Source organism: Artemia sp. Qi Xiang Cuo, chromosome 7, assembly GCF_049724085.1.
Source record: "Artemia sp. Qi Xiang Cuo chromosome 7, ASM4972408v1, whole genome shotgun sequence".
Lineage (NCBI taxonomy): Eukaryota > Metazoa > Arthropoda > Branchiopoda > Anostraca > Artemiidae > Artemia > Artemia sp. Qi Xiang Cuo.
The window spans coordinates 52,322,728-52,338,228 of record NC_142800.1 but is presented as its reverse complement, the minus strand read 5'-3'; the positions used below and the strand labels follow the sequence as shown (position 1 = coordinate 52,338,228).

At 37.0% G+C, this 15,501-nt stretch overlaps 1 protein-coding gene across 1 annotated transcript in view; it reads left to right on the top strand.

Moving 5' to 3' along the window:
• Positions 1 to 15,501, top strand: part of LOC148950410 (uncharacterized) — a 73,387-nt gene that overhangs the window by 42,527 nt on the left and 15,359 nt on the right. The window contains exon 2 of the mRNA XM_089092389.1: positions 2,890 to 4,225. Coding sequence (XP_088948515.1) covers positions 2,908 to 4,225 — 1,318 coding nt within the window. The 5' untranslated portion in view covers positions 2,890 to 2,907. The remainder of the gene's footprint in view (positions 1 to 2,889; positions 4,226 to 15,501) is intronic.

Genomic DNA, 15,501 nt, shown 5'->3' with positions numbered 1-15,501 from the left:
TACATACAATGTTTTCAAATGGTGAATCACATTCGGTCACAGCCAAATAAAAATCGCTTGGTTTATAGTCATAGTAGGTGGTGTCATCACACCGATGACGTAGAAACCAGATTGTCTTGTTACCCCAACAGTTGAATCGTAGACCAGATTCCTCTTCCCAAAATAATTTAAATCCACGACGATACCAATCTCTTAGAAATAAACTAAAATCACGTTTAGGATTCTTCCCAATCATAGCGGGGTAAGTATTCTCCCACTGATCACATTTATCATAGTGACAATTGGAGCACAGGTGCTCTCTAGGGTGAGAGTCACACACCTCCTCAAGACATGAATTACATCCTTTAATTTGTACTGCATAGCCTCTATGTAATTTACAACGATTACATAATTTACACTTTTCACTATAGTCATCAATAATTGTACAAGTCTCACATTGATTCCAACTGCCAAGAGTGTACATGCACAATGGACATATATAGAACATTTTTCGGTTTCCGATGTCAACTCACTCACAGCTAAAACGAAACTGATCCTCTTCGTTCGAAAATTCAATGAGAGGGAAATGGGGGAGAGAGGAGTAGCTCTGTGACGTTAGCTCTTTCGAATGATGGGTGAGCCATCTACATTGAATCCATTGGCAATGTTTTCAAAAGTATACCCAAAATATGATTCTGCTTTGTTCCAATTAATATATCAAAAAATTGACTATAAGCATTTGAATCACATTTTAAAAGTTTCATACAATAGTCCAATGGGTGAGAATCACTCCTCATTAAATTGTCAAGTGTTCCCTGACAAGAGAATATCCTGCGTTGAAGAGATAACCCGAGAAAATCGTCAACCAAAATCAAAATGTTTTTCCATAAACACTAGATTTGATCTAATTCTCTCTTTTTCAAATTTATTCATTTTTCAGTCATTTCACTTCGACTGCTGACTCTAGACTGACCCTGATTCGTTAGCCCTAACCAGAAAAGAAAGAGAACATTTTCGATTTCAAAACAATTTTATTGAATAATTACAACATCAATAATATAGAGCATGTACAATTAGCGATAGAGTTTATTGTCTTCAATATGTTCCCCCCCCCCGCCCTCCCTTCAGAAAAAGAATTGTTTCCTTATTTGGAAGCTAGCCAGAGATATCTAAGTTCAAAATCCATTAAACAAGAACTCTCTAAGGATATGTTGTTTCTTTAAATCCAACTTGCATTGAAAAAAAGCTATGGCTTCGCTAATTTTATAATATCAAATTGAATAAGAAAGACGTAGAGACAGTAGTTCTTAGTGAAAGGATTCGTCGTTTTACTTGCAAACGTTTTTGGAATATTAACCCCAATTTAAAGAATGTTCCAAACCAAGTGAAATTGTGGCTCCAAACTAGGATTACTTGTGGTTGCCAGTCTAGTGGTAATATTGCTGATGAAAATGGAGAACTAAAAAAGTTGAAATATCGAATATGATCTGTTTGCGAGTCTAGTGCCAAATGTATGAAACATACCAATGAATGGAAGCATATTGTTCAGCCTTCAAAACTTAATGGTTCACATATTGATTGTATATTGCAAAGGTCTTGCATTCAGCATTATTTAGGTTTATTTTTCGTAGTTGAGTGTACTGTTTATGTTCAGTTTCCAATTCTTTTGCATTGATGTTTGCCCCATTAAGTGTCACAAAAACTTGTTAGTTTTGCATTTTTAGATGATATTTCTATGTTGTTAAAATAACTAAAATTTTGTTCTTCTGACACAGACGATGTTTGCGCCTGTTGTCTGGATCTGCCTTCCAAAGATCAAATACAGCATCTATAGCTATTATTCCATATGTCTTTTTAATTTTTTCTCCCATGTAGGAAAAAAAATTGGGGTGACTTTGTTTGTGATTTTTGGGAAGGGTTCTAGTTGGTGCAATCTATGTTGGGCTATAACAATTGCTTGTAATTTTTGCTAGTTATTTGGATATGTTTTATTGCCACATGTTATCAATCTAGTTAATTGTGATGTGAAGTTGTCGGTTTGTTTTTGAACAGAAAATTTGAATTTCCAACATGTGTAGTGAACCATATATACCAGTATGTAAAAACACCCCCCCCCCCTCCTCCTGAACCCTGTTCCATCTTAGGTCTATTCATACCTGATAACCACAATTTTCTAAGGTTTTCGTTTTCTTGATTTAGAGTTATCGAAGTTTTTAAGGCAGTATATATATGATGTTTCTTCTGGATGCATGCTTTATAGACCTTTGAACCTTTTGTGCAAAGTCAGTTTCAAAATTTTTGTCCAATATCAAGGGGTTATTAAGGGAAAGTATCATAAAAGGCCAGACGAGGGTGGCTGGTTGCCTCGGAATCCCTTTCAACCCTTAAAATAAGAATATTAGAACTTCCAATTTCAATTAAATGAGCCTTCTACCCAGTTTCTATGAAAACTTCAACGTGGAATTAACTGGGTAATTTTTTCTATCCTGAAACGTGCCTAAAACCTTCATGATTTTGAATCAAGAAAAAGAAAAATATGCCAAAAAAAAGAGAGGGAGAAAAATAAAACTTACAATTAGTTTGAACTCATGAACATTCCTCTCGGTTTATTTTTCATAGTCTTTACAACACTTGTGCTCTTTTCTCACTCAACACATGGAGATAAAATTTGCTTTTCTTTAGCTTCTGGTTTATAAAATACGAACTTCCACTAACAATCCTCTGTGTTTTATCTCGTTATTAAAATTGTAAAATGAGTCGTGTATACTTGTTAAACTCCTGGCTGTAGACCCATCTTTGGTTATGATTGGTATCAACATGCTATTTTGCCTTTTAAACATATTTATCTACCTTCATAGTGTAGCTTAAATTTTGTAATTCCTTTTATTTTAACTATTCACATTTGTGTAGGAACTCTGCTGCATCGTCATGGGTGATTATTATAGAAGCAGACATCCTTATCAGCAAAAACCAACTTTGGGTGGCAGTTCTAGTAGTGCAAACTTATTGAATCCTTGGCCCAGACATATTAATCGGCCTCAGGTGCAGAATTCAGGAAATGTGTCAAAAAGTGCAAATAGTTTTAGCAGTTTTAATAGATCAGCTCTTGTCAACAGGGAAAGTGAAGTGAATACAGAAGTTTCCCAGTATTCTACTGCTGATAAGAGGCACAACATTAAAAATGAGCAGAAGTACTTGAATATGGGTACAGCAGCCTCTTCTCCAGCGCTTTTCTTGCCTGCGCCTCCAGCTCCGCTCCTTAAATATACTCAGAGGGAGAAACAAGGAACTTCTCTTCAATCCCAGTATGGGACTTTGCTGCCACTACCAAATGAGCGAAGTTATGATGTTCATGAGAATAAAGAACCTATGTATTCCAACATTAGACATGATGAGCAAATACAGCCAACTAGTAATTATCAACTGCTTAACAGAGCGAGAGCGATTTCAAAAGGTCGTCAAGGCATGCAGAAATATCCATTAAACACGGATGAAAATCGGAATAGATGGGATACTAGCGGCAAGAGAAATGACAGCAAAAAATTTTTCACAAACACATCAGATGGAAGGTTCTTTGACAGGAAAACTAATGCTACTTTTGGTCAAGACGCTGGTTTTCACAAAGACCAATTTAGTGATCAGCAAGGACACAATTTTTATGGAAGTGCCAATTATTCCTACACTGAAAGGGAATCTGATCAATTCGAAAATGATCCCAATGATCAGGATACTGATTATTGCACTGATAATAGTAGAGATTGGCAAGAAAATGCCAATTACCCTGATATTGAAGAACCGTACCATGATTCTATTGACAATAACTTCCCAGGCTATGAGGACATAGCTGGCAAAAATGACGTTGCATATCCTGGTCAAAAGATAAGTGTTGGTGCGAGCTTAGGGTTTATGAAGCAAAGACCCAAGCATCCAACCAGTGATAATCGGTTGGAGGCCATGGGGCCTCCTGTGAATCCTTATCCGAATGAATTTGAGGCTATACAGGGTCAAGATGTTCCGAATGAAGTCATGTTTCAAGGAAGATTGAACAGACCATATGAAAAAGCTTCAAATGAAATGAAAAGAAAAGCACCTGTGTTGAAATCAAGACAATTCCATCCCAATGAAGGTAAACAAAGACAGGAAAATACTTCAGTGTTTGATAGTGAAAGAAATTTTGGTCCTGATTCGAAAAAATTTGCTGTTGTTGAAAGTGTGGAACCTACCAAGAATGCATTTAGCCTAATGGGTGAGTTATAATTTATATGAATTATTGTCAAAATAAATTTGGTTTTGTAGATCTTTTAGAAATATTAATCCAATAATGGAAGCCTTGGGTAGTGCAACAACATTTCTAAATTACGGATTAGAATTTGTGTGACTAATGAAAACTGTTTGCTGCAAATAGCCCACCTTAGCTATTGGTTGGTGCAGTTCTACAGTCTTGCGCGGGTGATACAATCATAAAAGCACTTACCACTCTCGTCATTTACGTATATTATATATAAGATACCAATTAAGGGAACCCTGTTCAGTTGACATAAACTAAAAGACCAATAATATTAAATATACACTATCGTGTTTAATGAGAAAAATAAAAACACTCAGGATTGCAAATGTCTTTATCAGATAAGGTCTGCCATGGCAATGGTTTTAGATTGCTTATTTTTTACTGGACTTACTTACAGAAAAAAGATCAGGTGTGATGTTTAATCTAACGTAATTTCAGTGCTTATTTAACCCTCTTCGTTTTAATCTAGTTATGATGACCAAGAAAAACGCCATGTTCCTGCTTTTAAAACTGTGGTGTATAGCTGTTTTATTGCAGTCTGACAATGCAGTTACTTGTTGTTTTTGCATCAAGTTGTGGTATAAGACTTGATTAAAGGATCCCAAAAGTATAGTGTTCATATAACTTATCTCCATTAGGCTCGACCCCATGTAACTTAAGTCCACTCAAATCAAACCAATTTGTCTCAAGCCTTATTCAATTCAACCCTCAGTTTAACTCGACCCCATGCACCTCAAAACCATACAATTCTGAGCCTTTCTTAGTAGATTTTTTTATTTGTAAATTCGTGGTGCCAAGTACAATTAAATATCTGAATTGCCGCTAGTCTGTTATCGAGGTTTCCGGATGACTATTGAGTTTTCTTTTGAAAGACTTAACTGAAAAAGTTTGGGGTATAACCTCCTGAGGAAGATTATTTTAGATCGAAATACAACGTTGGATGAAGCCGTTCCTCAAGTAATCTAATTCTCGGCTTCCCAGCCCCAAGATAATTGGACCGAGCGGTGTGCCTTCGTGTCTGTCTTGTTGGTTGGACAGTTGGAGGCGCAATACAAAAAAGCTCTAGAGAAGTAAGTTTTAATTCAAGTTCTTGTAGAAAACAGCCACCAACACTACATCAAACATCTCACTAACAGACTGGAGAGAGTCACGGGGAACGACTAAATTTGCCCTATTAGCCCTATTTAGGATATTTCGGAGTGGTGCCTGCAGCGCTTTCAGAGCTGAGGGGTAGAAGGTTTTTGCAGCAAAGGGTTATTCCCGGCTTTCTTGCGCAGGATGCTCTTACCCGATTAAGGTGGGCGTTCCAAGAGAGATCCGTGGAGAAGTGGATTCCAAGGAGACAAAGCTTGTCGATATTCGTTATAGCTTCGTTAAAGAAGATGAAGCTATGGTGTATGTGTGGTACATTTGATCAGAAGATCATCAGCTCTTATATTTTCGATGCGTTGGATCTGACTATCTGTGCATCAGGCCACTTTTCAATTTCCAAAAGATCTGTCTGGAACGGCAGGGAGGCTTTGATTTGGTCATTATGTTTTGTGATGAGTAAATGTGCTGTAATGTCATCGGCAAAGTAATGCAGAGGGCTCGCAAGGTCATCTATCATGCCATTTATGTAAAGAATGAAAAGCGTAGGTCCCAATATGCTACCCTGGGGTACGCTTGCGTTTATTGGATATTTGAGGGAGGTGAAACTGTCAAGAACCAAACGCAGCAAACAATGAAAGTTGCAGCAACTGCTGCAATCATGATTATTGCATGACTTTATTTCTGCTCGTTTTCAGACTTTGATGTGGCTTTTTACTTTTTTTTGAAAAACTTCTTTTCTGAAACTAATTATAAAAAAGGTCATGACGATTACTAATGAATAAAGCCCTTTTCAAACTGTTGTCACTTCTAACAAAAGGCGTGAAATTTTTAAATTATATTGTTGAATTCGATAGGGTTATTTGGCATTTACTTTTATCAAAAAGTTTTTAGTTATGCTATGGGAAATGATACATAGGGTTGAGTTGCATGGCGTTTCAGTTGTATTGGATTGTGTTGCACAAAGCTTGAAATAACTCAGGTTCAAATGAATGTAGGGGGAGAATTAATGGGATTAAATGTAACAGGGGAAGAGTAAATGGTATTGAGTTGAATTTTTTGAGTTAGACGGTGTTCTGTACACTGAATCCTTGGTTGAGTTACTACAGAGCTCTGTAGTTAAAACCGTAAGAAACACAAGCTGATTAATTTTTCTCCTTGTACCTAATATCTCTCCACGTAAGATTGGGTTCTGGGCTTGATCTTTTGACTTAATCTGAGCACTACTGTCTAAAGCCCGACTAACTATTGCATGGCTCTGAGAAATATCAAACCATGTCTTGCTAGCCCAAGACAATTGTCTCATAGTTTCCGATCTCACTGGGAAATTCTTTCTGCGGAAAATGTGACGATGGAAGGTCATGTTGGAGGGCCCCGCTTCATTCTTCCAGTCTTACAGATTAGAAGCCCTTCTATAATTGTGGATCATAATAATTGCCATGTGCCTACCTTTCTTCTAAATCGACTGTGGGGGTGTAGTGGTATGTGGGGCGGGGAGGCCGAAGGATCACTTCCACACTTTCGTTTACAGATCATGCAGATGGAAAAAAATAAATTCTAAAAAACTTGTAAATCGGATTGCAAGATATTTTTTTTAGCAAAAATTCTGCTTTGTGCGTTTTTTGGTGGCCCTAGCTTCACTCGGATAAGAACGTAAGGAGCTCAGGCCTTTAGACATCACAAGTTGTTGTATGTATATATCGTATACCATAATATATCGATAAATAATTTTTAACGGGTTTGGGTTAAATGAGGGTTCAGCTGCTCTGGGGTTAAGTTGGATGAGGATTGGAATTGAGTGGGCTTGGGTTAAAAGTGGCTCAATTGCATGGGGCTGATTTGAGTGGGGATGGAATTTAAATGGACGACCAATGCGACGCATACTAATGCTTTTTTGTATCAATCAAAGCTGGCTGATCTAGTCCTCTTGTCTTGGTATAAAGGATACCCCTTGTTCTCAAGATGTACGGGGAAACATTTTTTGTGACCGTATTATGATCATATAGGATTTACGTTGTCAATAAATAAAGAAAAAACAACATTCCTTTCAACTAAAAGTAAGTAGCAACATTAAAACGCCAAACAAACTGTAGTTATTCTGTTTACGGCGGGGCTTCCTCCTCCTCTCCCTTTGTTCGTTACACCTACGTTTTTTAGTGCTTTGAAAAAGCTTCTGATTCAAAAGTCGTTTTTAAGGAATTGGGTCAGACTATAGTGTGAAGGGCAGAGAAAGGGGCAGCCCCCCTCATATACGGTATAATTCTTCTTCCTTTTAAGTTTTAATTTTGGTCTTTACTTTCAGTTTTTTTTTAAATTTACATTTATGATCGTTTTTCAAACCGTGTCAGAAAATCGCCCTCCCCCTCCGTGGAAAGTTCCTACGGAAAATTTTCATCCCATTGGAAATCAAACCCCCCCCCCCCCCGCCTCCCCTTAAATTTTGTTTATATTTTCCAATACGGTAATAAAAAACCGTATGCAAACAATGGAGAAATTGCATTACTTACAGCATTTACCTAGGGGCTCTGGGGGATTCTGTACCCCAAATGCATCGTTTTTGGACCTCAAATATGCTGAATAAAATGGTAACTAAAAGTTTGATCGGATCTTTTTTGAGAAATAAGGATGAGGGAGGGGGCTTAGTTGCCCTGTAATCTTTTTTGTCACTTTATCCCTGAGAAAAAACAACAAATAACACGCATCTTTGATCTTTCTTCTCGCAAAAAATACATAATTCCACATTTTTGTAGATAGGAGCTTAAAACCTCTATAGTAGAGTTCTCTGATATGCTGAATCTGAAGGTGTTAATTCCAATAAAATTGCTTGACTTTTTGGTTACTTTCTCCTTTTTCGAGAATCAGCCAAATTTTCTCAGGATCGCAGCTTTTCAAACATTGAATTTAATAAATTTTATTTATTTGGAAGCAACATAAAAACACGATTATTTTGTATTAATTGTTATCAGAATTCCTTTCCTTAGAGGTTCGGTTACTGTTGGGCAAAGTCGCTCCCTACTTACAGTTCATTACCACGAACTGTTGGATTGGTTGTTATCTCGTATTTACGAGGGAACGGGGTAAGATTCAAATATAAGAAGTTCATTAGCATTCTTCACTGTTTCTCTTTCTTTTTTGTTACTTAAAACTGATAAAGAAAATAATAGCCTATTTTTGCTTTTGAAATGCACAATGATTTGAACCTGCACATAATTTTGGATGAAAGAAAACAAAATAAAGAACATTTAACGCATAATTAACTGAAAGAAGCTGACAAGTAGATAAAAACGAATTATCAATCAGTGAAGCTTGTGTGTCAGTGAAGCTCCAGTAGAAGTTAGTTTGTCGTTGAGAAATTATGCAAGTAGTAGAGTAATAGATACGAATAATGACCCTGATTGACCTTTGGACATCTACGAACTCGACAGAAAATAAATTGAAATAGCAGTTAGGTTGTAAGATGTGGAAAAAAGTGCATTTGAGTTATTAGCATTGGTTCCATTTACAAACGAATATATATAAATGTGCATATAATATGTACATAGCTCCCACAAAATAACACAAAACTTTTTCACAAAAACTTTTTCCACATAATAAGTTTTTCAACGAACAGAAATTAATTAAAAAAAAACTTTTCATAAAATAAAACTTTTCATAAAATAAGTTTCTTTATAAAAAAAAGAAAAGAACTCCATTAAACCAAAATAACTACCACAAATCAGTATCAATAAATAAATGAAACCCAAAGCAAACATAAATTAAAATAAATAACATAGTCAACCTCAAAACGAGCAGAAATTAATATGAGTAGGGTTCTAAACCCCTATGCTTTCTGAAAGCCAGAATAAAATCTGACCGTTCAAATGCCTTGAACAAAATGGCCATATCAAAATGTTGATCGCAAATGTTTGGGTAAATCATGGGCGTGGGGGGGGTGTGATTTACCCTCCAATTACTTACCTTTTTGAAATTTTTACGACAACGCTTTCTATGACAACCTTATTATAAGTTATGCCGCAGGGCATAATTTACAACCTTAGCCCTGAGGGCTGTAGGGGGGTAATCATACTCAAAGATATAATTTCCAGACTATTCAACTACGTTCAACAAAATGGCTATATCAAAATGTTGATCGGAAGTGTTTGGGGGGGGGGGGTATTCGCCCTCCAATCCCCAATTAAATGAGTCCTTTTTCTAAGACAACGCTTTCTATAAAAAAAACATTATATTCCCCCAGGGCATAACTTACAACCCTTACCCTGAGGGGTGTGGGGTATTTGTCATCTTCAAAGACATAATTTCCAGAACTTTCAACTACGTTGAACAAAATGGTTATCTCAAAATTTTGATTGGATGTGTTTTGGGAAATGGTGGGCTTGAGAGGGGGGTTAATAGCCCTCCAAATACTTTCGTCTGTTAAAATGGGCACTAGCCCTTTTAATTTACAATCAAATGAGCCCTTTTGAAGTTTCTACAACAACGCTTTCTATAATAAAAAAAACTTATATGCCCCCAGGGCATAAATTATAATTCTTGCCTTGAGGTCTGGGGGGGGGGGTTCATCTTCAAAGGCATAAGTTACAACCTGGGAGTTTGTCATCCTCAAAGACATAATTTCTAGACCTTTTAACTACGTTGAACAAAATCGCTATCTCAAAATTTTGATTGAATGTGTTCAATCAATGTGTCAATGAGCCCCTCTCAATGACAACGCTTTCTATAAAAACCTTATATGTCCCCAGGGCATAACTTACAACCGTTATCCTGAGGGCTGTGGGGGGGGGGGGATCATCTTCAAAGACCTAATTCACAGAACTTTCAGATACGTTGAAAAAAAATGGCTATCTCAGAATTTTGATTGAACGTGTTTGGGGAAATGGTGGGCGTGAGAGGGGGGTTAGTTGCCCTCCAATTACTTTCTACTATTAAAAAGGGCACTGGCCCTTTCAATTTTCAATTGAATGAGCCCTTTTTGAAGTTTCTACGACAACCCTTTCTATAAATACCTTATGTGCCCCCGAGGGTTAACTGACAACCCTTGCCCTGTGGGCTGGAAGGGGGGTTGTCATCTTCAAAGACCTAATATCCAGAAATTTTGGCTACGTTGAACAAAATGGCTATCACAAAATTTTTATTGGATGTGTTTGGGGAAATGGTGGGCGTGAGAGGGGGGATAGTTTCCCTCCATTCACTTTTGACTTCTAAAAAGGGCGCTAGCCCTTTCAATTTTTTATCAAATGAGCCCATTTTGAAGTTTCTACGACAACGCCATCTAATAAAAACCTTATATGCCCCAAGGGTATAACTTACAACCCTTGCCCTGAGGGTTGTGGGGGGTTTTTCATCTTCAAAGACATAATTTCCAGCCCTTTCAACTACGTTGAACAAAATGGCTATCTCGAAAATTTGTTAGGATATGTTTGGGGAAATGGTGGGCGTGAGAGGGGGGTTAGTTGCCCTCCAATCACTTTCGACTGTTAAAAAGGACACTAGATCTTTCAATTTCCAATCGAATGAGCCTTTTTTGAAGTTTCTACAACAACGCTTTCTATAAAAAACCTTATATGACCCCAGGGCATAACTTACAACCGTTACCCTCTGGGCTGTAGGGGATTATCATCCCCAAAGACCTAATTTCCAGAACGTCCAACTATGTTGAAGAAAACGGATATCTCAAAAATTTGATTGCCCTCCAATCACTTTCTACTATTAAAAAGCGCACTGGCCTTTTTCAATTTCCAATTGAATGAGCCCTTTTTGAAGTTTCTGTGACAACCTTTTCTGTAAATACCTTACATGCCCCCAATTTCCAGAACTTTCAACTACGTTGGACAAAATGCCCATCTCAAAATTTTGATTGGATGTGTTTGGGGAAATGGTGGGCGTGAGACGGGGGTTTGTTGCCCTCCAATTACTTTCGACTTTTATAAAGGGTCCTAGCCCTTTCAGTTTCCAATCAAATGAGCTCATTTTGGAGTTTCTACGACAGTGCTATCGATAAAACCCTTATATGCCCCCAGGGCATAACTTACAACCCTTGCCCTGAGGGGTGTGGGGTGTTTGTCATAGTCAAAGACATAATTTCCAGAACTTTCAACCGCGTTGAACAAAATGACTATCTCAAATTTTTTATTGGATGTGTTTGGGGAAATGGTGGGCATGAGAGGGGGGTTAGTTGCCCTCCAATCACTTTCGACTATTAAAAAGGGCACTAACCATTTCAATTTCCAATTGAATGAGACCTTTTTGAAGTTTCTATGGTAATCCTATTATAAAAACCTTATATGCCCCCAGAGCATAACTTAAAATTCTTGCCCTGAGGGGTGTGGGGGGTTTTTCATTGTTAAAGACATAATTTCCAGAACTTTCAACTATGTTGAACAAAATGGCTATTTCAAAATTTTTATTGAATGTGTTTGGGGAAACTTGGGTGTGAGAGGGGGTTTAGTTGCTCTCCAATCACTTTCGACTATTAAGAAGGGCACTAGTCCTGTCAATTTCCAATCAAATGAGCCCATTTGAAGTTTCTATGACTATTCTTTTTATATAAAAAAAAAATTTATATGCCCTCAGGGCATAACTTACATCCCTTGCCCTGTGGGCTGTGGGGGGATGGTTTTCATCTTCAAAGACATAATTTCCAGAACTTTCAACTATGTTGAAGAAAATGGTTATTTCAAAATGTTTATTGAATGTGTTTGGGGAAATCTTGTGTGTTAGAGGGGGGTTAGTTGCTCTCCAATCACTTTCGACTAAATTTTCTCAAAATTTTGTTTGAATGTGTTTGGGGAAATGGTTGGCGTGAGAGGGAGGTTAATTGTCCTCCAATCACTTTCGACTATTAAAAAGGACACCAGCCTATTCAATTTCCAGTCGAACTAGCCCCTTTTGTAGTTTCTACGACAATCCTTTCTATAAATACCTAATATGCCACCAGGACATAACTTACAACCCTTACTCTGAGGGCTGTGGGGAGGGGGGTTGTCGTATTCAAAGACTTAATTCCCAGAACTTTCAACTACGTTGAACAAAATGGCTATCTCAAAGTTTTGATTGGATGTGTTTGGGGAAATCGTGGGCGTGAGAGGGAGGTTAGTTGCCCTTCAATCTTTTTCGACTGTTAAAAAGGGCACTAGCCCTTTCAATTTCCAATCGAATGAGCTCTTTTTGAAGTTTCTACAACAACGCTTTCTATAAAAACTCATTTCCATAAAAACACCCCTCAAACGGTCTCATTTTGTCATTGTTAAAGACATAATTTCCAGTACTTTCAACTACGTTGAACACGATGGTTATTTCAAAATTTTTATTGAATGTGTTTGGGGAAATCTTGTGTGTGAGAGGGGGGTTAGTTGCTCTCCAATCACTTTCGACTATTAAGAAGGGCACTATCACTTTCAATTTCCAATCAAATGAGCCCATTTTGAAGTTTCTATGACTACGCTTTTTATAAAAAAAAACTTTATATGCCCTCAGGGAATAACTTACATCCCTTGCCCTATGGGCTGGGGGGGGGGCGGGTTGTCATCTTCAAAGACATAATTTTCAGAACTTTAAACTACGTTGAACAAAATAACTATATCAAAGTTTTGTTTGGATGTGTTTGGGGAAATGGTGGGCGTGAGAGGGGGGTTTATTCTCCTCCAATTACTTTCGACTATTAAATAGGGCACTAGCCCTTTCAATTTCCAATCGAATGAGCCCTTTTTGAAGTTTCTACAACAACGCTTTCTGCAAAATCTTATATGCCCCCAGGACATAACTTTCAACCCTTACTCTGAGGGCTGTGGGGGGGCCGGGGGGTTGTCATCCTCAAAGACTTAATTTCCAGAACTTTCAACTACGTTGAACAAAATACCTATCTCAAAATTTTGATTGGATGTTTTACTGGCCCTTTCAATTCCCAATCGAATTAGCCCCTTTTGTAGTTTCTACGACAATCCTTTTTATAAATACCTTATATGCCCCCAGGGCATAACTTATAACCCTTGCTCTGAGGACTGGGGGGGTGTCATCCTCAAAGACTTAATTTCCAGAACTTTCAACTACGTTGAACAAAATGGCTATCTCAAAATTTTGAATGGATGTGTTTGGGGAAATGGTGGGCTTGAGAGGGCGGTTAGTTGTCCTCCAATTACTTTCGACTTTTATAAACGGCCCTAGCCCTTTCAACATCCAGTCAAATGAGCCCATTTTGAAGTTTCTACGACAACGCTATCGATAAAAACCTTATATGCCCCAAGGGCATAACTTACAACTCTTGTCCTGAGGGATTAGGGGTGTTTGTCATCTTCAAACACATAATTTCCAGAACTTTCAACTACGTTGAAAAAGATGACTATCTCGAAATTTTGATTGGATGTGTTTGGGGAAATGGTGGGCGTGAGAGGGTGGTTAATTTCCCTCCAACCACTTTCGACTATTAAAAAGGGCACTAGCCCTTTCAATTTCCAATCGAATGAGCCCTTTTTGAAGTTTCTACAACAAAGCTTTCTGTAAAAACCTTATATTCCCCCAGGGCATAACTTACAACCCTTACCCCGAGGGCTGTGAGGAGGCTGTCATCCTCAAAGACCTAATTTCCAGAACTTTCAACTACATTGAACAAAATGGCTATATTAAAATTTTCATTGGATGTTTTTGGGGAAAAGGTGGGCATGAGAGGGGGTTAGTTGCTCTCCAATCACTTTTGACTATTAAAGAGGGCACTAACCCTTTCAATCTACAATTGAATGAGCCCTTTTTGAAGTTTCTATGACAGCGCTATGTATAGAAACCTTATAGGCCCATAGGGCATAACTTAAAACCCTTGCCCTGAGGGGTGTGGGGGCTTTGTCATCGTTAAAGACATAATTTCCAGAACTTTCAACTACGTTGGACAAGATGGCTATCTCAAAATTTTTATTGAATGTGTTTGGAGAAATCTTGGTTGTGAGAGGGGGTTAGTTGCTCTTCAATCACTTTCAACTATGAAGAAGGGTACTAGCCCTTTCAATTTCCAATCAAATGAGCCCATTTTGAAGTTTCTATGACAGTGCTTTTTATAATAAAAAAAAAATATATGCCCTCAGGGCATAACTTACATCCCTTGCCCTGTGAGCTGTGGGGGAGGGTTGTCATCCTCAAAGACCTAATTTCCAGAACTTTCAACTACGTTGAACAAAATATCTATCTCAAAATTTTGATTGGATGTGTTTTGGGAAACGGTGGGTGGGAGAGGGTGGTTAGTTCCTCTCTAACTACTTTTGACTCTTAAAAAGGGCACTAGCCCTGTGAATTTCCAATCGAAAGAGGCCTTTTTGAAGTTTCTACGATAACGCTTACTATAAAAACCCTTATACGCCCCCAGGGTGTAACTTACAACCCTTGCCCTGAGGGCTTTGGGAGGAGTGTCCTCCTCAAAGACATAATGTCCAGATCTTTCAGCTACGTCGAACAAAATGATTATCTCAAAATTTTAATTGGATATATTTGTGGAAATAGTGGGTGTGTGAGTAGTATTAGTTGCCTTCCAATCACTTTGGGCAATTACAAAAGGCACAAGCCCTTCCAATTTCCAGTCGAATGAGCCCTTTTCGAAGTTTCTACGACAACTCCTTCGATACGAAGTGTCCTGGTCTAAAAGAAACCAAGAAACCAAAGAAAAATAAAAATATATATATATATATATATATATATATATATATATATATATATATATATATATATATATATATATATATATATATATAAATATATATATATATATATATATATATATATATATATATATATATATATATATATATATATATATATATATATATATATATATATATATATATATATATATATATATATATATATATATATATATATATATATATATATATATATATATATATATATATATATACATATATACGCCCGCTCTGTTTGTTTTGAGTTATATATATATATATATATATATATATATATATATATATATATATATATATATATATATATATATATATAATACATTGTACCAACATCGTTCTTTACTTAGGCAGCGCTATTACGCTGCCTTTGATAATGATTTTTGGTTAACTGTTGTTTAACTAAAAGTTTAACTGTTTGTACGAATTTTTTTAAGAACGATTCCTCAAACACAGTGGCCGTTTAATTAG